General features: G+C 40.0%; 1 protein-coding gene across 1 annotated transcript in view; it reads right to left on the reverse strand.

Moving 5' to 3' along the window:
- Nucleotides 1–26235, reverse strand: part of zbtb10 (zinc finger and BTB domain containing 10) — a 100750-nt gene that overhangs the window by 35719 nt on the left and 38796 nt on the right. Inside the window, exon 2 of the mRNA XM_043689094.1 lies at nucleotides 3653–4625. Coding sequence (XP_043545029.1) covers nucleotides 3653–4625 — 973 coding nt within the window. The remainder of the gene's footprint in view (nucleotides 1–3652; nucleotides 4626–26235) is intronic.

The raw sequence follows: 26235 nt of genomic DNA on the forward strand, positions 1-26235 counted from the left end.
TCATAGCAAGTTGCTGAGAGTAAGAAAGCTGTAGGAGTTGAGGACAGTTTATCCAAGATGATTGGAAGTGGATACTGTGACCAGTGGGGCGCAGGTCTAGTCACTTCTGTTCGCTGTGTACATCAATGATTTGGATAAGTCTTTGTTTTGACATCAATATTTGCATACAATATCAAAACAGAAGTACAGTTTAATCCTTAAAAAACCAAAGGGGGTCTTTAGAAGTGATCCATGACACTGATTTTGATAAAGTGGAGAATGGGTGTAAACACAGTATTTGGGATTTAATATCACGAAATATGACAACTCAGTGAATATACTATGAGTTTTGAGAAGATTTGTAGCTCAGGTTGAGGTTCTAGATGTAGTTTTGCTCGCTGAGCTGGAAGGTTCATTTTCAGACATTTCGTCACCATACTCGGTAACATCTTCAGTGCACCTCCAGATGAAGCACTGCTGATGTTTCCTGTTTTCTATTTATATGTTTGGGTTGGTGATGTTATTTCCTATAGTGAGGTCATTTTCTGCTCTTTTTCTCAGGGGGTGGTAAATGGGTCCAAGTCAATATTTTTGTTGATAGCTTCAAACCAGCGTCTACAGGAAAACACCACATACGGAACAAATATTGAACTACAGAAGCAATCATCCCAATATCCACAAACGAAGCTGCATCAGAACATTATTTCAACGAGCCACCACAAACTCAGCACACAGGAACTACACAGAGCAGAGGAAAATCACCTATACAGTGTATTCAAAAATAATGGGTATCCAATGAACACAGTCCACCGATTTCTCAGCGACAAACCCAAACAAGCAGAAAAAACGCATCCATAAACCCTAGCCGCTCAAAAGACATCTCGGAAATGACTATCAGACTACTCAGACCCCTTAGCATCATGGTAGCCCACAAACACACCAACACACTAAAACAGCAGCTAATGAACTTGAAAGACCCTATACAGACAGCAAGCAAAACTAACCTCATTTACAAAATACCGTGCAAGAACTGTAACAAACACTACATTGGACAAACAGGCAGAAAACTAGCCACTAGAATACATGAACATCAACTAGCCACAAAACGACATGACCCTTTCTCACTAGTATCCCTACATACAGATAAGGAAGGACACCACTTCGACTGGGATAGCACATCCCTCAGAGGACAAGCCAAACAGAGACACGCATGAGAATTCCTAGAAGCATGGCATTCCAACCGGAACTCTATCAACAAACACATTAACTTGGACCCCCATTTACCACCCCCTGAGACAAAGAACAGGAAATGACATCACCAACCCAAAGAAACCCAAACATATCAACAGAAAGCAGGAAACATCTGAAAATGAACCTTCCAGCTCAGCAAGCAAACCTACATTCAGTGAATATGCTTTGAAAGGTTGTAGGTTCAATTTTGCAGAGAAGCAAAATCATTTAAAGATAAATGTTTGGGGATAACAGACACAGTATTGCAGATTGATAGTCTTCAAAGCAAATGGAATTGTTTTTTTTTCCATGAGGTACAGAATAAAAATCATGAGGTGAATATGAGTCTTTTATAAAATTTTAATAACAGCAAGAGCACTGGACTCCACAAGATGATAATTTTAAACACTGTTATTTTCAATTTTGTGGTTCTTTGCGAGATGCGATTGCCATTGATGAGACCAAAATTTGTTGCCCATTGCTAAATGCCTTTGAGAAGGTGAGACTGTGCCACCTTCTTGTATCACACTACAGTCCACCTGGCGACAATGAACTCAGTGCTGTTAAGAAAGTAGTTACAGCATTTTCATCCAGCAGTGATACCGTCCCAAATCAAGATGGTATATTGTTTGGTATGTAGCCTACGGCATTCCCACACTTCTGCTGCTGGCCCTTCTTAGTGGTACAGTTTTGGAAGGTGTTGTTGAAGGAAGCTTGCTGAGTTTCTGCAGTACATCTTAGATATTGTACACACTGCTGCTCATCTTTATTGGTGGAATGGACGGAGTGCCAATCAATCAGACTGCTTTTTCCTAGATGGCACTGGACTGGAGTAGTGTTGCTACTGTACTCATCCAAGCAAATGGAGAGTATTCCATGACACTCCTGACATCTGCTTGTCAACAGGGACATTGAGTCGTTAGGACGGGAGTTACTTGCCTTAGAATTCCTATCTTTAACCTGTTCTTATGGTCTGAATATTTTTATTGAGTTTAGCCTCTGGTCAAAGGTAACCTCAGCATATTGATAATAAGGTTCAGCAATGGTAATGCCATCGAATGTCAGGGGATGGTAACATTCTCTTTTGTTACAAATGGTCATTACTGACACAGTCATGAAAAGCAATGTTATATGTACTCAGAGTCCAAGCCCAAATGTTGTCTAGGTCTTGCTGCATACGGAGACAGACTGAGGAGTCTTGAAAAGTACTGAACACTGCATTATCATCCATGAACATTTCCATTCCTGACTTTATGATGCAGCTGAAGATGGTTGAGCTTTGGTCAATATCCTAAGGAATTGAGGCTTCTTGTGGCACAGTGATCTTGTCCCTACCTGCCCAGATTCAAGTTCCATCCGCACTAGAGGTCTGTAATAAAATCTCTGAACAGGATGATTAGAAATAATCTATCCTAGGAATTGTGTGTCTACCTCTGAGCCAGAAGTCCTGAGTTCAAATCCCATATTGTCTAACTGCATAATAACACCTTTGAACAAGCCGATTCAAAAATATTTATCTTGAGGAACTGGGGTGTTGTGGCGCCATGTTAGTGTCCCTACCTCAGAGCCAGGAGGCCCAGTTCAAATCCCAGCTGCTCTCATGGTGTGTATTAACATCTTGATGTTATCAACAAGTTGATTAGAAAATATCTAATCTGAGGTACTGGGGGACCATGGTGATTTGCCTACAACAACCAAAATCATCTTCCTTTGCACTACGTACGATTCCAACCACTAGACAGCTGTTCTCCCGATCCCCAAAGACTTTAATTTTGCATTAATTTCAACAGGATGACTTATTGTAGGATAGCACACAGTTTTCTTTTCTAATTTTGAAAGAATGGAATGGAGCAAATACAAACAGACTATGTCCAGCAGATAAGGAGTCACAAGATATGGGCTAAATACAAAGAACAGAAGAAGATTACTATACAGTGTTGATAGGCTGTGGTATTCACCTCAAGGGTTTGTGAGGCAGCAATGGTCTGTATTAAAGATTATATTCAAGGAAATGGAGATGGGAATCCTGTTGGAAACATGGATCAGTGTTACTAACTCCAAAGTATGATATAAACTGACAAATGGCTCTTTTCCTTGGTATGCTTTCCATCTGTATGGAACAGAACATCAACTACATGATGGATTTGACCAAAATGTTTTGCTGCATTGGAAGAACTATTCCATACAGGACTGCCTTCAAGAACAATAGAAGAAAATCTAATACAGTTGATTCTGCTGGAATGTGATAGTTCCATTCTTGTGCAATCCTGCATTATAATAAAACCGAGAGATACTAATGGGGCCAGAACTGCGTTATAACCAATACCCGCTTTAAAAGCTTGCGCTTTAGAAACAGTATCCCCAATTCATCAATCGCATTACAGCAAATTCGCATTATGAAACATGCATTAAAGTAGAACAACCTGTATATTATACACAGTACCTCCAAATGAGTCAACAGGAATTTCCTGTAATCCATCTTCAGAGAATGCCATAGGTGGCTGCATCATTAAATTATCTCCAACTCCCTCTTCAGCTTTTGGTGCAACATCATATACAATTCTTCTAGTTATGTGGTTTTTCCTTCGTCCACTTCGAGGAACTGTCTGATGAAGCATTAGTTTTCCTAAGTTTCCCCATGAAAAAGCAGGACCCTGATCTTGAGGTAGTCCCATCTGCAGATCCTTTCCAACATAATCCGAAAAGTTATCTTGACTCCAGACAGTATCATTAATCTGGTAGCTCTCATTCTGGTCCATCACTGAACCCACATCAAAATTGTAGTTCTCCATTTCATATCTAGCCCTTTCTTCATGCAGTCCTCCAGTAGCACAGTTATTCACTGCAGTTGTAGATTTGACTATCCAAGGACTGTTGGATTCATGTTTCAATGTGGCTACAGTATTTTCTCTTTGGGACCGGTTGGAGGCTTTTACCTTTTCATACTGCATTATTATTTTCTCTGCTGCATTGGATTTTGTACTGATGTTTAGGGCATCCTTTATGAAACCACGGCAAGCCTGAACAATGTCTGTCATTTGTAGATAGCTCGCTACAGACATTACTTCAATTACATTCTGACTGGTTAAAACCAAATGTCCAGAGTACATGAAATCAAGAATGACAGTGAAACCTTGCACTGCAACAACATCAAGGTGAGTCACTGTGACCTGGTCACAACTGTCATTTGGAGTATAGCAATAGAGTGTCTTAAAGTAACGGCTGCCAGCAACTAATATATTCTTGTGGGCTTTGAAAACCTGACCCTTCACCACAATGTTGACATCACACAGAATGCCTTGCTGCCGCTGTTCATTTAGTTCCTGAAGCAGTTGATAACAATAGGAAATTTCATTTCGATCACTTTTGTACTCACTGTACAGTTCATCTGTTGATTTCGATGTAATTGTAGACTCCTGAAAAGAGAAACAAATCATAAAAGTTTTTTTCTAAAAAAGTACAAATTAGGTTTCGCTGTTAATCCTGAAGTCTACCCTCTATCCGTTGAAGTGAAAGAAATGTTTGGGGACAGCAGCTGTGAAAGCTGAGAATAATAACTACAGAGTTTTCAACTGGATTGTGTAAGCTTTAGGTGGAATGTACAGCACTCTGCAAGTCAAACTGTATGCTTGCAAATCATTCCATTTTCTTTTTCACAATACAAGATTGTTGATAAAATATTGCATTTGCTGAGGAAATTAACCAGAACATATCAAACTGATTCAAGCGTGGCAAAATACAAAAGAGATTTTCAATCCATTCCTTTCGGCTGAATTCAAATTTAAGTTTCAGAAATTTTAGGCAGTGTGGTATCTGACTGCTAGATCCAGTTTCCTCCACCCCTTGCAAGTGCACTGGAAAGAAACGGCTTCAAATGAAGTATGTAGATGCTTTAGATGATCATATTTAAATGGAGGATAAAAGGACAAAGACTTTTTTAAGTGAGGAGTAAGAAGCATGATAAGAACAAACAATACTCATTTGAGACAATGGCGCATCCTGTTTTTTTTTTAAAAATACATAATAACCTAGTTTACTCACTGTCTTCAATTTTCTCCCACTCCATTCCCTTGAGAAGACAATGGGATGTTATTAAGAAGCTAGTTTTGTTCATCTGATCAACAACTTGCCCAAAATACTATGTTCTTCTCATCATTAATATGGTACAAACTATTTATCCAATTCACTCATGTCTAGCTTTGTTATCAGTCAACACTAATATGCATAGTTAGTGAAAAACAGTGGATAACAATTTGGAACAAAAATCAGATATAATGCTCCCTTCCTTGGATGAGAGGTCTTTTAGAACCAGTAAACAGTGATTATTGAGTCCACACAAAAGCTTTGTTGTAAAGACTAAGAGAGGCACAGTCCACTTCATGAAGTGTAATGAAAATTCCCACAGTCATGTGACATTTTTCAAAAAGCCAAGTGAGCAAGCTGATCTCTCAGTGTGTTAATTATTCATTTGTGTGAAGGAACAGTTTCAATGTTTAATGTCGTTTGGTACTGTACTGGAATTAATCAGTAGTGTTTTGATAAGTCTGAAAATACATTCAATTGTATTTATATGGTAAGATTTGTAAATGCAGTGCAGAAGATGAAAAACACAATTCTGTTTTTATAGGATTTACCACTATTCTTAATGTGGTATATTAGCCCTGATGTCTCCCATTCAGTGTACCCCGCCAAAGACTTCCTACAATCAATAAACAGGTGACATAGTTTCTCCAGCTCCACAATAAGCTGGTAACGACTGTTCCTTCAATTTTTCAGCAGTTTTCTTTTGTATAATGTAATATTAGTATCATATGAAGCATCAAGATGCATGAGTTGAAAAGAATACTAATTACTCATCAACTGCATTTTCAAAGACCACTACATTCTACTAAATTTACAATAATCTTTCTTCACAAGTTTGACAAATAAATGCATTTCTCTAAATAGTTATAAAATAATGTGAAACCTTAAATTGTCAGACAAATCATTGATAATTTACAGAATGTGATTTTGATAAGAAAAACTTACAGCAATGTGAAGAATGTCAATGCAATTACCTAGAACCAGAGTTAAAAACAAAATTAACCTGAAAATCCACTGAATTTGGTCCATACACTTGCAGTCATTTTGGGTTTTGTTTGGGAAGGGAAGAGTATCTTGAGAAATTACAATTGAGGAACTGAATAGAAATAGAAAAAGCAAAACACGGTGGAATTAATAGCTTTGGTGGGAGGAAATCCGGTACACCATTCACCCCATGCCCAATAATAATTCAATTACACAGCAAAACAATGTAAATTGCAATTACAAATTGATTTTCATCATTAATTACAAAGAGCTGGTATGTACAACACTAACTCTTTTACAAACATGTTTATTATTCAGAACCTACATGTTGTGGGAGGGGTGCAACAAAGGTTCCACCAATTCCATTCTTGAATTTCTTCTTGAGGACTGGTTAGGAGTTTTATTATGATTTACCAATATGCCTGGAGACTATATCATCCTGCCTTGCCAATAGACATTACGGATACAGACAGAAAGACAATTTGTGCCTTTTATGGGGAAGAAAAGATCGGCAAATAAAGTTTTCTCAAAGCATGCGATATTCTTTTTGTACTAGAAGAGACAGTACACGTGACAGTTTAGGTGCAAATAGCTAAGTCCTGGAGAGGAAAACAAATTACACATTGACTTTTTTGAAAAAAACAACTAAAGTGCAATAACATTTTTCTTCACACATTTCAAAGTTTATCATAGTTGGATGCCATAAGTAAGAATACGTCTGTGTAGTTAAAAATCACACAACACCAGGTTATAGTCTAACAGGTTTATTTGGAAGCACTAACTTTCCGAGCACTATTCTCTCATCAGGTGTTGTGGAGAATAAGATGTGCTCAGAATTTATAGCCAAAGGAGTCCGGTGTCAGGGAGATGTGATACAGCAAACAATCTGAGATTAAAACTATCTTTTATAATGAGATATGCTGGTTTCTATTTTTTGATCTATAAATCCCAGAGTTTCTTTTAAATTACATTCTCAAGATAGCTCAGGTTTTTAAATAGGTGTGAAGTCTGTCTAGGTAAAAACAATGACTGCAGATGTCTATCCTAATGCTATGTCAGACTGACAAATCCTCTGTATAGTTTAGACAGTTTTACATGGATTCATGCAGTTTTAGAGCAAACTAAAACGTAACTCGCAAAAATAAATTCACCCCATAAGCTTGTGTGCGCGCGCATGTAGGAGCGATAAATTGAGCGTGCATGTGTGTGTGCATGTGTGAATGTGATGAGATAGTGTGCGTGCGCGTGTGAATGTGATGAGAGAGTGTGTGTGCGCGCGTGTGAATGTGATGAAAGACTGTGCGCGCGCGCATAAAACTTGGTTACGGGGCGAGTACTCATGTGACTCGGCCAATGTTGTCTATCTCATACGCTGCAGGCAAGGATGCCCTGAGGCACGGTACATTGACTAGATCGAGCAGACGCTACAACAACGGATGAATGGACACCACACAACAATCACCAGGCAGGAGTGTTCCCTCCCAGTCAGGGAGCACTTCAGTAGTCTAGGACATTCGGCCTCAGATGGATGATTATCCGCCAAGGCGGACTTTGGGACAAGCAACAATGCAGAGTGGCTGAGCAGAAGCTGATAGCAAAGTTCAGTACCCATGGGAATGGCCTCAACCGGGACCTTGGGTTCATGTCACACATACAGGTGACCCCACTGCATGATACACACCCACGCAGACCCCCTCTCTCTCATATGCACACATTACGCCTCTCGTACTCACACTGACACACGCACCCTCTCACGCATACTCCATCACACTCACATACACACTTAAGCTTGTACAGAAACAAATATACACACACTAACATGCAGTCACTCCCACATGCACACACTAATATGCATACTCCACCTGTCACTTCTACATGCGCACACAAAGCTTATGGGGTGAATGTTTTTTTTGCGGGAATATATTTTAATTTGCTCAAAAACTGCATGAATCCATGTAAAACTAAACTACACAGAGGATTTGTCAGTCTAACATAGCATCACGCAGTGCGCTGCTGCCTACTCTCCTAAACAGGGAGCACACTTAACAGAAAACTCTGAACCCCAAAGGACAGGCACTGAATCGATTACCCAATAATCAATTATCCGAACAAAATAGTGCCCGTCCATCTCGTTCGGATAATCAAGGTTCCTCTGTAAATAAGAAGTGTAGTCACTTAAACAATGTATGAAACACAAGAGACAAATTTCAAATACCAAACTCCCACAAACAGCAAAGTGATATGGCCAGAAAGTCTGATTTTGCAATGCTTGAGAGATAAATATGAGCCAGGACTCTCAGAATAACTCCTGTGCTCTTCAAGATCTTATACACCAATTCAAAATAACCACTTCCAATAATGTGGCGCTCTCTCAGCATTAAGCTGAAGGATCAATCTTGATTTAGTATTCAAGTCCTGATTTGACCCCACATCCCTCTGGCTGAGAGGTGAGAACACAACCAATTGTGTCATGGCTGACACTGATGACATGATGTAGAGGTACTGGTGTTGGACTGGGGTGGACAAAGTTAAAAATCACATAACGCCAGGTTACAGTCCAACAGGTTTATTTGAAAGTACTAGCTTTCAGAACGCTGCTCCTTCATCAGGTAACTAGTTATTTTTAACACTGACGACATGAACAGATGAAAAACCAGGTGCAGGGAACCAACAGCAACACATCAAAAGAATTTTTATTTCTAAAATTAACAGAACATCCTGGGTGTTTTGTTTTGGGTAGCTGGTGGTGAAAGGAAGGGGGTCAATCCTTACTGTTTTGCACATCATCTAACTGACCTATATACAATTCCTGTGACAGTCCCTTTCTATTTTTATAAGGGCTAAAGTGATCTTGTTCAAAACCACATGCCACAAATCCATTTTTTGATTAGCTAAAATTGATAATCTTTTGTAAACTGTTTCCATTTAAAATGCAAGTCTCAACCTAGAGGGAAGTTGAAGCAAAATCAATTTTAAAATGTCTTTGGTCAAAACTACTTATAGAAAAGAGGTTAGATTGAAGGGGTGTATAAAAATGGAATTTAAAGCCATTAAAAAAAGTACTATCCTAATGGCTGCCTTTTAAAAAAATTTATACAACATATTGTTTTAATGGTCTTCTTAACAGAAGGATGTATAAAAGGCAAAATTTCTTCCAAACACAGGAAACAAGACAAGGGAAAGAAGAAAGTAGGAAGCGAGACAGCATGAACAGAATTGAAATATTTACACTGCTACCATGAATGGAAATCCTATTTAGCATCATTACTGTAGAAATTAGTTTTAGTTCAAGCATTTCAAAATTACCCAGCCCAGGATTCTGTCCTCTGGATCTTCAATGTCAAAATTTTATAGCTTAAGAAACCTAAGAGAATGTGGAAGAATTATGGGAAAATTAATAGGAACTGCAGATATTAAGAAATTGAAAATGGAGATGACCATTCAGCCCGTTTTCCATGCTTCATACTTCAGGTGAACGTGGTGGAGCTTAGTATAGTAATTTGTTAGATGTGTTTATGAAAATACAGTAAAATGTGTAAAAAATCACCATAATCTGATGCCATTTTAATTACATACATTATAAAAAGAAACAGATCATGACACATTTCATTTTCTCATTACATCATGGCTTTTGGATTTCTTAAGTGGCTACAGGACACTGTCACACTTCGCAGCCACCAAGGTTGTCCCTGAGGCTGCAACACTAACAAGGAAGCTTGCTGAAGCAACCCCTGCTGCCACTGACAAGATTGCCTCATCGCTGCCAATATTCCAGTTGCCGCCATAGCTAGGAAACTGTCTCAGCTCTCGAATACTGGGGCCCATCTCAACAGAGAACCGAATAACTATCCAAATCAACTCCCAAGGACCAAGAGATCATTCATTTGTGAGGTCATCAGAAGAAAAGAACAGAATGCAATGACCATTCAGCTCACTGTCCATGCTTCACATTTCAGGTGAACGTGGCGGGGCTTAGTATAGTATAGTAATTTGTTAGATACATTTATGAAAATACAGTAAAATGTTTAAAAATCACCATAATCTGATGCCATTTTAATTACATACATTATAAAAAGAAATAAATCATGACACATCAACACAAACAGCTGCTCAAGCCACAATCACCACAGCCATAAGGTATGGACTGGATATGCTACTCAACAGTTCCCTGCAATTTCTCTCCATCACCGCAACCACAGAAGGAAGAAAAATGATTTGATTCAAAAGTTAAATGAAGAAAATAAAATAAGAAAGAGGATGCAGCAAACATGCGAGAGGGAGCAGGCAGGGCCAGAAGTCTGAACACTCTGCCCCCTCTGCCATCTTAATCAGCAACAATCGAGCTTGAACTTCAACTCCAACTCCACTCTCTTACCTGCTCCCCACATAGCTAGATCCAGAAGACCTAAGAAACTGCCTAACTTAGTCTTAATTTTTTTTATTTGTTATCACATTTATATTGGGGGGGGGGGGGGGTAGAGAGTAGAGAACTCCAATGATACACAACCTCAGGTGAACAAATGCCTCACCCCAGCCCTACATGATCAGAACCTTATCCAGAAACCATGATGCCCTTGCTTTAGAATCCCAGCTGGGGAAAAAAATCTCATATTCCTTGTCAAACCTCTTTATAATGGTTCAATTAGATCACCTCTCACTTCTCTAAACTCAAGAATAGACTCAATTTATTCAGCCTCTCATCCCAAAGATCACACTAGTGAGTCTTCCCTGTAATACTTCATTCAATCCGTGCCTTCAAAAGAAGTGTATCTTTCACCAACTATGGAGAACAAAACTGCACACAGTGTAGGAATTAGGAGCAGAAATGGGCAATTCAGCCCTTCTAGCCATTAAACATGATCATAGCTGATCTTATTCTGGTATTCCAGATATGGTCGCACCAAAGTTCTATCTAATCGTAGCACAACTTCCTATTCTTGTAATCCAATCCCCTTACAATAAAGGCAATCTTTAAGAAGTTTACACCTTTCCCCGTGGCTATCATGGATAGGCAATGAAGTGCAGGCCAATAAACAAATGAAAAAGCTTCATTGATTTATGACTGAATTTTATATTCACTGAAAGGAAAGAGAATTCAGATTTTTAATATTTATTTAAAAAATGAGAGGAAGTATAACGGCATAAAAGCAGAGCTGGATAAAGTGAATTCATAAATTAGATGAAAGGATAGATCAATAAAAGATACAATGGCAATTATTTCAGGGAGTACTTCAGAAGACTCAAAAAGAGAGGGACATAGAAACAAACAAACAACAAGCCAGCTCGCTTAACATCAGTCATTGAGAAAATAGTCCATGATAATAAAGTTATCACAGAAGATTTGGATATATTCAAGCTAATCAGGCAGAACCAACATGATTGTGCGCAAGGGAAATCATGTTTGACCAATCTATTGGAGTTACAAAATCATAGAATCACTACAGTATGGAAAGCAGGCCACTCGGACCATCATGTCCACACTGACCCTCTGAAGAGCAGCCACCCAGACCCACCCCACTTTCCTATCCATGTAATTTTGCATTTCCCATGGCTAATTCACCTAGCATGTACATCTCTGGACTTTATGAGCAACTTAGCATGGCCAACCTACCTAAACTGCACATCTTTGGACTGTAGAAGAAAAATTGAGCATCCAGGGGAAAACCATGCAGACATGCGAAGCATGTGCAAACTCCACACAGACAGTTGCCGGTGGGTGGAATCGAAGCTGGGTCCCTGATGCTGTAAGGCAGAAGTGCTAACCACTGGGCCACCGTGCTGCGCCCATTACCTGGGGATGATAACATGCTCTGTTGATAAAGGAGAAACCATTGGACATACTATACTTAAAATTTCCTGAAGACATTTGAGGAGGTCACATCAAATATTATTACAGAAAATTAAAGCTCCTGGTCAAGGAGGGAGCATATTAGCATGAATTAACAATTGGCTGGTAAACAGAAAGAATGTAGCAAAAATGGTTGGCAAGAATAGTAAGTAGTTATTATAGGGAATGATGCTGGGATGTCAACAGTTGAGAAGTTATAAAACAGATCTGGATCAAGGGATGTAAGCTAAGGTTGCCACATCTGCTGACATAGAAATATAGAAGACAGGAGCAGGAGTACGTTATTTCATCCCTCGAACCTGCATATGACTATGGCTGATTATCAAGCTCAATACTCTAATGCTGCCCTCCCCTCATATCCCTTGATCCCTTTACCCACGGGAGCTATTTCTATTTCCTCCTTGAAAATACAATTTGTTGGTCTCAACCACTTCATGGTAGTGAATTCCATAGGCTCAACATTTCCTCCCCGATGCCACAAAGAGAAGTTGAGAAGAAAGACATGAGGAAGCTACAAAAAGACAACTGATTGGCTAAATGGGCAAAGATCTTACAAATATGGGAAAAGGTGAAATTGTCCAATTTAACAGGAAGAAAAAGTAAAGCAGCAGAATCATTGAATGTCTACAATATGGAAGTAGTCTGCACTGACCCTCCAAAGAGCATCTTACCCAGACACAGCCAGCCATCCTATCCCCATAACCCTGCATTTGTCATGGCTAATCCACTTAATCTCCACATCCCTGGACACTATGAGGCAATTTTAGCTTGGCCAATCCATCTAATCTGCACATCTTTGGATTATGAACGTGCAGACTTCACGCAATGTCACTCAAGGCTAGAATCAAACCCAGGTCCCTGGTGCAGAGACATTGCAATCTTAACCACTGAGCCACACTGCATATATTAAAGCTAAATAATAAGGGATTGCAAAGTTCTGGTTTGCAAAGGGAAAGGTGTGACCGCCGACATGAATCATAAATAGTTGCAGGTACAGCAAATCATTAGGGAAGTTAACAGAATGTTATTGTTTATCGCAAAGGAATTGAGAACAGAAATAGGGAGGTTTTGCATCAGTTATCCAGGTAACTGTTGAAACCACATCTGGAGTATCGTGCACAGTCTTAGAATTTAGAATCCCTACAGTATTGAAACAGGCCCTTCGGCCCAACAATTCCACAATGACCCTCCAAAGATTCTCCCACCCAAACCCATTACTCATTACTCTATATTTACCCCCTAATGCACCAAACCTACACATCTCTGAACCTATGCACAATTTTGATGACCAATTCACCTAACCTGCACATGTTTGGATTGTGGGAGGAAACCGTAGCACCTGGAGGCAACTCACTCAGACATGGGAAGAATGTGTCAGCTTATTTAAGAAAGATAGGTCAATGCATGGGAGGCAGACAGGTTAAAGGTCAGAAGATGTATATCTTCAAAGTCTCAACACAGACTTAATTATTGGAGGCCCCAACCCGCTGATCCTTGTCACTACTTTGATAGGTACAGCTTGTCAACCTGAAGATTGTTCTCCATTTATCCTTTACTTTCCACTGCCTGTCTGTTAACCAATCTTTTATCCACACTATTACATCACCTACAAATCCACTAGCCCTTATCCTGTGTGGGACCTTACAGAAAGCTTTTTAGAGATCCAAGTACATAAAATTAACTAGTTCCCCTTTACTTATCAGATTAGTTAAATCCTCAAAAACATTATCAAACAGGATTTTCTGTTGACATTGTTTAATCATAGTATGTGTGAAATAAAGGATTAACCATACCAATACTCTGACAATAGCTACTAAGCTGGTGTACAAGGAATCATCATGTCAGATCAGATGGGTGAGCCATTATAGAACATGGCACTAGCAAAGCTTATACATAATTTTACATGCAATAAATGTTCAGGGTTTGCAAAAGGCCTGCAGTTGAGTGCTCATAAGTCTTGAATTCCTAATGATGATAGAATGCAGTGATCATAACTAGCAAAAAAAGAGAGGTAAGGAAAAGCCCGATAGGAAACTTAGAGAGCAGGTGAGGAATTTTGAGGCCAGCCTCTTATTCAAGAACGAAGGGTAACTATCTTTTCAGACAATCAGGAAAAATGTTTTGAGGATGTGAGACTTTGGACACAGGCTCACAGGCAGATAGATTTTTGTTAGGCAAAGGAATCATAGGTTATCATAAGTGGTTGGGAATGTGGAATTAAAAATATAATTCTATTATGTATTGATCTTATCACATGGCAGAGCAGGTCTGAGGGACTGAACGGCCTATTTATGCTTCTACTTCGTATGTCTGTACATTTTGAGAAAAGTTCACTCAATCAAGTAGTAGCTGCCCTTTCACAACATACCAGATCTCAGATGTGATTTGATTTAATTTGAATTTTTCTCACATGTACTGAGATAGTGAAATATATCATTTTGTGTTATCCAGACAATTAAAGTTTAAACAAGTACATCAGTGTAATAGAACATAATGCTAAATATAGTGTGTTATGGGTGCAGAGAAAAATCAACTTTAATATGTGAGAGGTACATTCATAAGCTGTTTTTAAATCTGTTGGTAAATGTTTTCAAATTGCCCGATGGAAGAGGTTGAAAAAGAGTATAACCAGGTTGAGAAGGGTTTTTCAATGTGTTGGTTACTTTCCCAAGACAGGGGGAAGTAAAGACAGAGTCAATGGAAGGAAGTTGGTTTTCACGATGAATAGGGTTGCATTACCAACTCTCTAATTTCTTGTAACCAAAAGAGAAAATGCTGGAAAATCTCAGCAGGACTGGCAGCATCTGTAAGGAGAGAAAAGAGCTGATGTTTCGAGTCTAACTGACCCTTTGTCAAAGCTTTGACAAATGGTCAGTTAGACTCAAAACATCAGCTCTTTTCTCTCCTTACAGATGCTGCCAGACCTGCTGAGATTTTCCAGCATTTTCTCTTTTGGCTTCAGATTCCAGCATCCACAGTATTTGCTTTTATTCTCTAATTTCTTGTGGTTGTGAGCATAGCAGTTGCCATACCAGGCTGTGATACATCCGGAAAGAATGCTTTCAATGGTGCATCTACAAAACTTGTTAAGAATCACTATGAAAGTGATAAATTTCCTTAGCCTTTTTAGGAAGCAGAGGTGTTGGTGTGCTTTTTTGACTGTAGCATTGACATGAATGAACCAGCTCAGATTGTTTGTGATGTATACTCCTAGGAACTTGAAGCTCTCAACCACCTCCACCTCAGCACCACTGATTCAGACAGGGGTGCGTCCTCCACTCCACTTCCTGAGGTCCTAATGTCCCTTCTGATCTCTGAAGGGCAAAGCAGAGTACACAACTACAAAGGATCTTTCAAACACACCCTTATCCTCTTGCAATTGATCAGAATAAAACTTATGTAATCAATTACTGTCTCCCAATTATTTGCTGGACATGGTCCGGATTTTCTGCTTACCAATTGTTTTTCCAACATGGATGGGGAGTTGTACATGCGGACCCCTGTGGAAATCCCTACAGAGCAGACTCCAAAAGAATTAAACAAGAAATTTAAGATTCAGCTCAGCAGTTCCTTTGCATCTGGACCTTCCAAAAATTTCGATTTAAATCAAAGAATTCAGAGAGTTCCAGTGAAATGAAATGAAGTAGTTGTTTAGGAAAATTCAAACTATTACATACACACCAACTCTTGTAACTACTGAAGTGACCTCATACCTACATCACATCATACTATATTTACATCACCCCTCCCCTGTCCCCTTGCTATTGTGTACCCCACCTATTAGCCCCTCTACTCACTCACCTAGTCCAGATGGCACCCAGCCTCTGGCCCACCTGACATCCTACCCAGTTGGCCCCAGGGCACCACCCAGTGAACCCTTTCCCAAATATTCTACCCTCCCAACACCCAAACATCACACTTACCTTTCAGGCTTACTATTTCACAGCAGCTGCCAGGATCTTTAAATTTCAGAATATGGCAGTTGACTGCCATGACAAAAGGAGCATGGCTTGCCTTGCTCACAGCTCAACACAATGAAAGAACTGTCAGAAGTATGGTCCTGCAATTCTAAAACAGCCCTGATAAGAACCTTCTCTCAGAGAAATACAGAACATGCTTTCACAAAAAGAAGCACCAAGTGGGAATCTGCATGAGACTGCCCAGATTCAGAAAATCTGGTCTGGTATTTCTCAGTATATATTTCATCCTGTTTGAAACTGATCCGGCAGCATAGAATCAGAGATGTACAGTATGGAAACAGATCCTTTGGTCGCAACTCGTCCATACTGACCAAATATCCCAACCTATTCTATTCCCACCTGTGAGCACCTGGCCCACCTCCCTCTGAGAACGTATACACTATGATCGGGGTGGGGGGGAAAGAGTTAAGTTTTGAGTTTTTGGGAAACAAGAGGTTCAGCTGAACATGACTCAGATCAGATAAGAACTTAGAGTTAACAATGGGGTGCTGGAGGCAATGGTAATGGGTTAACAAGGTGGAAAAGCATTCATTACGTAGAGCCATTTAACAATATCGGAAGCATTCAGCATGTAAGGTCAGTTAACAAATTGAAAGTATTCATTATGTGAAGCCAGTTAAGTTTAAGAACATTCATTGTGTAAAAGCAGATGGCTTAATCCTAACAGTTGATGCTCGTTGCTTGTAATCATCAACCAATCAATATGTATGTTGCCTTATCTGGATGGTAAGGCTCCTCCCTGTAAAATGACTATATAATTCATTAAGAAACTGCTGCTCAAGAGAAGACCGGGAACCCATGTCCCTACACACATGGGCAATCATTCAATCTCCGTCCAGGACCCAGAATAAAGATGAAGACTGGGGGGGGGGGGGAAGAGAGAGAAAGAGAGAGAGAGAGAAAGAGAGAGAGAGAAAGAAAGAAAGAGAGAGAAGTGGAGGAGATACGACAATACCTCCAAACCCTTCCTATTCATACACCCTTCTAAATATTGCAACTATACTAGCTTCCAACACCTCCTGTGGCAACTCATTCCATACATGTAATACCCTCTGCAGGAAAAAGATCTCTTTTATATCTTTCCCCTCTCACCCTAAACCTATGCCCTCTAGTTCTGGACACCCCCACCCCAGTTGAAGAGACTTTATCTAATGATCCTACCCATGCCCCTCATGATTTTATAAACCCCTATAAGGTCACCCCTCAGCCTCCAACGCTCCAGGGAAAACAGCCCCAGCCTGTTCAGCCTCTCCTTATAGCTCAAATCCTCCAACCCTGGCAACATCCTTGTAAATCTTTTCTGAACCCTTTCAAGTTTCACAACATCCTTCCAATAAGACCAGAATTGCACGCGATATTCCAACAGTGGCTGAACCAATGTCCTGCACAGCCGCAACATGACCTCCCAATTCTCAATGCTCTGACCAATAAAAGAAAGCATACCAAAGGTCTTCTTCACTATCCTAACTACCTGCGACTCTACTTTCAAGGAGATATTAACCTGCATTCCTCTGTCACTTTGTTCAGCAACACTCTGTGACCTTTCCATTAAGCGTACAAGCCCTGCTAAGATTTGCTTTCCCAAAATGCAGCACCTCGCATTTATTTAAATTAAACTCCATCTGCCACTCCTCACCCATTGGCCCATTTGATCAACAACCCGTTGTAATCTGAGGTAACCTGCTCACTGTCCACTACACCTCCAATTTTGGTGTCATCTGCAAACTTACTAACTATACCTCTTATGCTCACATCCAAATTATATTTATAAATGACAAAAAGTAATGGACCCAGCACTGATTCTTGTGGCACCCAGCGTTCACAGGCTCTAGTCTGAAAAAAACAACCCTCCACTACCTATCTTGAACCAATTCGGTGTCCAAATGGCTAGTTCTCCCTGTATTCCATGAGATCAAACCTCGCTAACCAGTCTCCCATAGAGAACTTGTCAAAATCTTTAATGAAGTCCACATAGATCACGTCTACTGCTCTGCCCTCAGCAATCCTCTTTGTTATTTCTTCCAAAAAAACTCAATCAAGTTCGTGAGACATGATTTTCCATGCACAAATCCATGCTGACTATCCCCAATCAGTCCTTGCCTTTCCAAATACATGTACACCTCGTCCCTCAGGATTCCAAGATGCCCACCATTGACATCGGGCTCACCGGTGTATAGTTCCCTGGCTTGTCTTTACAACCTTTCTTAAATAGTGGCACCATGTTAGCCAACCTCCAGTCTTCCGGCATCTCACCTATGACTATCGATGACACAAATATCTCACAGAGGGGCACAGCAATCACTGAGCTTCCCACAGAGTTCTAGGGTATTCCTGATCAGGCAGAAAGCTTCAATTTTGGTGAAGTTTAATTAATTGGTATAATAATGCTACTTGTGCCCAGGTTAGTATATGAAGACGACAAACTATAGAAAACTGAATAGTCAGTTATCACAATTAGTCAAACAATGTACAATCGCTTCCTATTCTAGTTCTGTGGCTACAAATAGGAATGCTTATTTTTCTGTGCTATTTATTTATAATTATGGCATCCTGATAAACAGCAACCACAGCATAATGTATTCTGGAAATTGGTCGAGATTGTGCCACGTAGAACTTGTTTTTTGGAGAATGGCATGTGTATCCTGGAAGCCACATATACTAAAACACCAGGTTGTATACTTTGCAAATGGAAAGAAGAAACAAGTACATACATTGCACCTCTTTCAATACAAGAAAATACATGACAGTCAGCCAATCCCTGGTTCATTTTTCAAGGCAATGCACTGCTTCAGTCTGCTTGTGGATGAAGGTTCACTCACTGAGCTGGAAGGTTCATTTGCAGATGTTTTGTCACCATACTAGGTAACATCTTCAGTGAGCCTCCAAATGAAGCACTGGTTGTGTAGCTCGCTTTCTAGGTGTTTGAGTTTCAGCTCAGCAAGCAATCCTGCATCCAGAACATCAACCTGAGCTACAAATATTCTCAAAACTCAGTCTACATTGTCTAAAATTTAAACAAAGCCTTGCTGTTAACTCTCAATCAGTATTAATGGGAGCATTTCCTATTGCGACACTTCTACCAGAGTCCAAATGTCAACCGATCAGCACTCTCCTGTCGTGCAGTATAAATGCTTATTTTCCCGTCAAATTTGTATTCTTGCGCTGATGAGTGTACAAGTTATATAAACGTATATAAAACATTTGTTTTATAAAGAGGATAAATTCATAGAAATGAGTGAAACATGACTGAAGTAGACTGCACAACGTTAAGTTCTATATCAGAAAAATGGAACTACTTCTGAGAATGCGCATACAGTATGAGCAAGTCGGGAAAGAGTTAAGTTTTGAGTTTTGTGAAAGAAAAGGTTCTGCTAGCATGACTTGGATCAGGTAAGAACTTGGAGTAAAAATGAGGTGCTGGAGGCAAGGGTAGTGGATTAACAAGGTGGAAAAGCATTCATTATGCAAAGTAATTTAACAAGACGAAGAAGTATTCAGGATGTAAAGTCAGTTAAGGTAAAAAATATTCATTATGTGAAGCCAGTTAACAAGGTTAAGAAAATTGATTGTGTCACAGCAGATGGCTTAAGCTCTACTATTGACACTTGCTGATTGTAACAGTCACCCAATCAATATGTATGTTGCCTTATCTGGATGCTCCTCCCTGCAAATGACTATATAGTTCACTAAGAAACTGCTGTTCGAGAGAAGACCGAGAATTCATGGGTGATCTTTTCTCTCCCTCCACAGCCTGGAATGAAAATGAAGGAGGTAAAACTGTACTCTGTCTCTTGAGCGTTTTGCTTCAACTGAGGCGGGAACAGGATGGCACTTCAAATCGATAATGCTGAGCGTTCAGAATAACTACATTTCCAAAAATCAACAAGCTTGACAAAATAACAGAATATTAAACTGGCACAGTGGTTAGCACTGCTGCCTCACAGCGCTAGAGACCCGGGTTCAATTCCCGACTCAGGCGACTGACTGTGCGGAGTTTGCACATCCCCGTGTCTGCGTGGGTTTCCTCCGGGTGCTCCGGTTTCCTCCCACAGTCCAAAGATGTGCAGGTCAGGTGAATTGGCCATGCTAAATTGCCTGTAGTGTTAGGTAAAGGGGTAAATGTAGGGGAATGGGTGGGTTGCGCTTCAGCGGGTTGGTGTGGACTTGTTGGGCCAAAGGGCCTGTTTCCACACTGTAAGTAATCTAATCTAAACAGATTCAAAATGAAGAAGAGGATCCATAGAAAAAAAAGGAATTCAACAAAAAAACGGAGATTATACACAATTAAAATGGAATTATTAGCTACGTTAAGGAACAGTGAAAAATTAAGTTGTACCTATAAAAGATGCATATGCATTTGAAACCAAAACAGTGAATAAAATAATAATCATTCAGAATTATTCATTTCTTTAAATAGTCACAAGGGTGACATTCCCCAAAGAGTTACCCTAAGCCAAGGATCCCAACATGAAAAAGAACAAAGTCATGGCCAGATTGAAAACAGCTCAAATTATTTCAAACTCCTGGGGCAAGTGGCTTTCATTCCTAGTACTGAACATGATGTAGGGGCAGAGATACATGTGATGAAAGAGTCATTGGAAAATGAGAATAGACTGGGAGGATGGAAGTAAAGAAAGACGAAACATACATCGACACTCACTTCCCATTGTGCAAAAGAATTTAAACTATTAGGAATAAACTTAAGTCCAATAACTGAATAAATAAGCCAATAGGATTTGAAGGGGGAAGTTGCTGTCTGACCAATTTCTTGGAGGAAGTAAAAGGCAACTGACCTACATGTCTATCGTTTGATGTATTTAGATAGCAGACAGAGTCATAGAGATATACAGCATGGAAACAGACGCTTCAGTCTAACTCGTCCATGCCAACCAGACAACCTAACTTCATCGAGGCCCATTTGCGAGCACTTGACCCAATTCCCTCTAAACACTTATTACTCATATACCCATCAAGATGCCTTTTAAAATGTTGTAACTGTACCAGCCTCCACCAATTCCTCTGGCAGCTCACTCCATACATACACCACCCTTTGCATGAAAAGGTTGCCCTCAAGTACCTTTTACAACTTTCACCTCTCACCCTAAGCCTCTGCCCTCTCGTTCTAGACACCCCCAACCCAGGGAAAAGACCTTGTCTATTTACTGTATATATCTGTGCCCCTTATCATTTTATAAACCTCAACAAGGTCACCCCTCAGCCTCTGATGCTCCAGGAAGAACAGCCCCAGCCTATTCAACCTCTGCCCATATCTCAAACCTTCCAAACCTGGCAACATACTTGAAAAAGTTCAGAAATGATTTACAAGTTTCACAACACTCTCCTATAGGAGGGAGATCAGAATTGCACACGCTATTTCAAAAGTGGTCTAACTAATGTCCTCTACAGCTCTGGCCAATAAATGAAAGCATACCAAATGTCTACCTGCAACTCCATTTTCAAGGAATTATGAATCTGCACTCCAAGGTATCTTTTTTTTAGCAACACTTCCCAGGACCTTCCCATTAAGTGTCGAAGATCTGCTCTCATTTGCCTTTCCAAAATGCAGCACCTCACATTTATCCAAACTAAAGTCCATCAGCCATTCCTTGGCCCAGTGGTGTAAATTTCAACATGAAGGACGGTTGCCTCTTGATGGAGATAAAAGCATGAAAAATGGTTAAGAAATGGGCAGAAAAGTCAAAAATGAGCACTAAAATGAATGGGGGAAGGCCATTCAGCCCATTTAGTATGTTTCTCTACTTAAGTAGATTATGGATGATCTACATCGCAACACCACTTAGATTCATATCCATAATATCAACCATGGATCAGTGGTGGCATTTATGTCTCTAAATCAGAAGATTGGGTTCTCAATTTATCACAGTATCACCTCCAAGACTTATTCCTCAACCAATGCCTAAAACATATTAAAAACCTAAAAGAACTGAGTTTACTATAAGTTCATGCTAAAATGTTATCTTGTCATTATCTTAACACTGTTTAAGGAACCTAGCTATGCACAAATTGGTTGTCATGTTTATATTATCACAGTCAGTATCTTTAGTTTGAAATACACTTAATTGACTGTAAAGCTCTCTCGGGTGTCTTGAAATCTTGAAAGACATAAATCTGACATCTTTCTTTTGCAATAAAGGTCTGTCAGTCTATCTCAGTCTCGATATTTCAAAACTAGCCCTGTCTTTGGGAGGATGATGGAAGCAAATGGATTTTATATTTTCATTACCCAGTGCATAGTGTTATGATTTCCGAACTTCACTCCTGAATGACATAGAGGAACCTAGATTATCTGAAGGATACGGGTAAGGAGTATTTAATTTGGTTAATCAAATTCCGGATAATCGAATGCCAGATAACAATTTAGCCAAGCATCGGGACCTTGCAATCTTGCAGGAAAATTGAGGTTCCTTTGTACTCTAATCAAAATTATGCTCCCTTGATCTGGATTACGCAGAGGCAAGAGCTTAAGTGAAGACAGAAAATACTAGAACTGTTCTGCAGGTTTCGCATCAAATATACACAAAGGTCAGAATTATTGTTGTGACTTTTCATTCATTGAGAACTTAATGCAACATTACAGATAAGAGAAGTAACAAAAGAAACTGCTGAACAGCAAGTGTGGGAGGTAGGTGTTAAACACTCCAAGTTCCAGTTTACAGATTTATCAGAAAATATGGTGAAATTTAAATTATAAGAACAGAATATTATTTGAACAATATTTTGATAGTTAGGATAAAGGAACACAGATTCAGGCTAAAAGAAGGTGAATTTAGAACTGTTGTAATAATACTCATCAGAGAGTGCGGCTGAAGAAACAATTATAGACTCAGTTAGATACTGAAATGGAAAGAGTTACTACTCTCTCTCTCTCAATAAGCAAATTAATATAGCCTAAATAGCCCTCCTTGTACAAATTTGCCATCTGTTAATTTATGTAATGTTCAACCTGGCAACCAGAAAGTGGCTGAGCAAAATATTTCATTCATCCCACTGATTCAATAATCGAAGGGTGTAAAGGAGTTGCCTTACACAAAACATTGCATAAATGGATATGGACAAAACTGAAACTACATTCAGCTATTCAATCTTTTTCCTAAAAATATCTTAGGCACCACTGCAAACCAAGTAATATCTGTGAACTTTCACAGGAAAAGAAAATTGAACAGAGTGTGAAACAGGGCGTCTGTTCATGACCATCCATCTTTCTTATGCCTAAAAACATATTATTTGCTTGAGGTATAGTCCATATTCCTGCACAAATCCAGAGTACAGAACTTAATTTTATATATGTCTTTGAAACTGGGGCTGAAAAATAAACTCAGGTAACAAGATCGCAGACTCTAGCTTGGAAGACTGCATCTGCTCAAAGATATTACTGTAATAACCTGATAAAATATTAAGAAATCTTTTTGCTACTGTTTAAGCAGCTTGCTGGTTGGCTCAAAAACACAGGACAAGGCTTTACTTCTGCCAAGGGCATGTCTCCTGGACATCCATGATACAGTTGGACCACATAATCCAAACATAAATCAATTATGGGGTGTAGGTTTGCTCGCTGAGCTGTAGGTTTGATATCCAGACGTTTCATTACCGTCATTTCTGAAACTTCTTTGATGTATGGTAAGGTGGCTAGGGTTTCTGGCTGTATTTGGTCTGCTTGTCGTGGTTTGTTCTTGAGAATCAAACACAGCCAGAAAAACCCTAACCACCTTACCATACATCAAAGAAGTTTCAGAGATGACAGCCAGGCTACTAAGACCCCTCGGAATCCTAGTAGCACACAAACCTACCAACACTCTCAAACAAAAACTAACAAACTTAAAAGACCCAGTACAACCCATGGACGAAACCAATGTTGTCTACAAAATTCCATGCAAGAACAGCCACAAACACTACGTAGGACAAACAGGAAGAAAGTTAGCCACCAGGATATACGAACTCCAGCTAGCCACAAAAAGACACGACCCTCTCTCCCTCGTAGCCCTACACACGGATAAAAAAACCCACCATTTCGACTGGGACAACACATCTATCCTGGGACAGGCTAAGCAAAGACATGCCAGAGAATTTCCTAGAGGCCTGGCACTCCAAACACAACGCCATAAACAAACACACAGATCTAGATACCATCTATCAACCCCTCAGAAAACGAACAGGAAATGACATCACCACAAACCCCAGGAACTCCATCCAGGACAAACATATAAATAAAAAGCAGGAGACAACAGCTTTGCTTCACTTGGAGGTCGCCACTGATGATGTTACCTAGCCAGGTAATGAAACGTCTGGATATCAAACCTACAGCTCAGCGAGCAAACCTACGCCCTAAACCTCAACCTGAGCTAAAAACCTTCACAAATCTTGCATAAATAAATTATTTAAGAAAAAGGTTTAAAAATACGTGAAAGAGAGAGCGACTTTTTTTTTTAAAAGCTTCAGACAGGAAAGAATTTGTCAAAGTGATTGATGTTGACCAGTTTTCTTGAGATGAAGATGGGCTAGCTTCCTCGCACTTCAGTTAGTTTAAGTAGAAAAGAATGCTGCTATCAATCTGGACAAAAAATTGCTGCTCCCAACTGCAGAAAGTCTGTTCACACATCTATGTGCCCTCCAAGACTGGTAAACCATCCTCAGCTGACACAGCTTATAATGCTATTTCTATTAGTTTAGCCGACATATCATACTAAAAGTTTTGCTGCTTAATAAATCAGTCCAAAAATCACTCATAACCTAACCTGTTATGGTAACTTCAAACTTGTACCACATCAGTAGAAGTTATAACCTATTGATATTGCTAATATATACCCTGCTGGCTCTCCAAAGTCTTCCTTACGAACATCTGGGGGCTCATGCTAAAACTGGGAGAGCTGTCTCATAGGCTAGTCAAGGAACAGCCTGGAACAGTCACACTCACACAGTCATACCTTACAAAGTCCCAGACTCCACCACCACCAACCCTGGATATGTCCTGTCCCACCAGCAGAACAGACCCAGCAGAGGTGGTGGCACATTGGTGCACAGTCAAGAGGGAGATTCCCTCAGTCTTCAAAACTGTCTCAGCAGCCATGAAGTCTCATGGCTTCAGGTGAAACATGGACAAGGAAACCTCCTGCTGAGATTACAGCATATTGTCCTAACTAGAGTGATGATTCAGTACTCCTCCATATGGAACAATACTTCTCAACTGTGTGGAAGTTCAATGTCTGCCCTTAACAGTGGCTTGGCAGCAGCTCTATTAGCCAAGCTGATTGGATCCTAAAGGATATAAATACTAGACGAGGTCTGTGGCAGGTGGTGAGTGAACCACAGAGAGAAAATCCATAATTGACCTCTTCCTTACTAATCTGCCAGTTGCAGATGCATCTGTCCATTACAGAATTGGGAAAAGTGACCCCTGGACATCTCGTGTGGAGATGAAGTCCAGTCTTTACATTGAGAACATCATCCATTGTTTTGTGCGGCTCTACTACAGTGCTAAAAGGGACAGACTTTGAACAGATCTAATAACTTGAGATTGGGGATCCCTAGGCGCTGTGGGACATCATAATCTGTACCTCATGACCCAGCATATTCCCCATTCAACTATTACTATCAAGTCAGGAAATCAACCCTGGTTCAATGGAGAGTGTAGGTAGGTATGTCAGGAGCAGCACTAGACATACTTAATAATGGGATGGCAACCTGGTGAAGTTACCAACAAGACTACTTACATGCTAAAGAGGATAAGTAGCAAATGATAGACAGAACTAAGCGACCCAACAACAAACTGATCAGATCTAAACTTTGCAGTTCTGCCACATCCAGTCGTGAATGGTGGTGGGCATTTAAACAGCTCACCCAGAGGTGTTAACATAGAACATAGAACAATACAGCACAGAACAGGCCCTTCGGCCCACGATGTTGTGCCGAACTTGTAACCTAGATTAAGTACCCATCCATGTACCTATCCAAATGCCGCTTAAAGGTCGCCAATGATTCCGACTCTACCACTCCCACGGGCAGCGCATTCCATGCCCCCACCACTCTCTGGGTAAAGAACCCACCCCTGACATCTCCCCTATACCTTCCACCCTTCACCTTAAATTTATGTCCCCTTGTAACACTCTGTTGAAC

The sequence above is a fragment of the Chiloscyllium plagiosum genome, chromosome 4, assembly GCF_004010195.1.
Source record: "Chiloscyllium plagiosum isolate BGI_BamShark_2017 chromosome 4, ASM401019v2, whole genome shotgun sequence".
In the NCBI taxonomy this organism is placed as follows: domain Eukaryota; kingdom Metazoa; phylum Chordata; class Chondrichthyes; order Orectolobiformes; family Hemiscylliidae; genus Chiloscyllium; species Chiloscyllium plagiosum.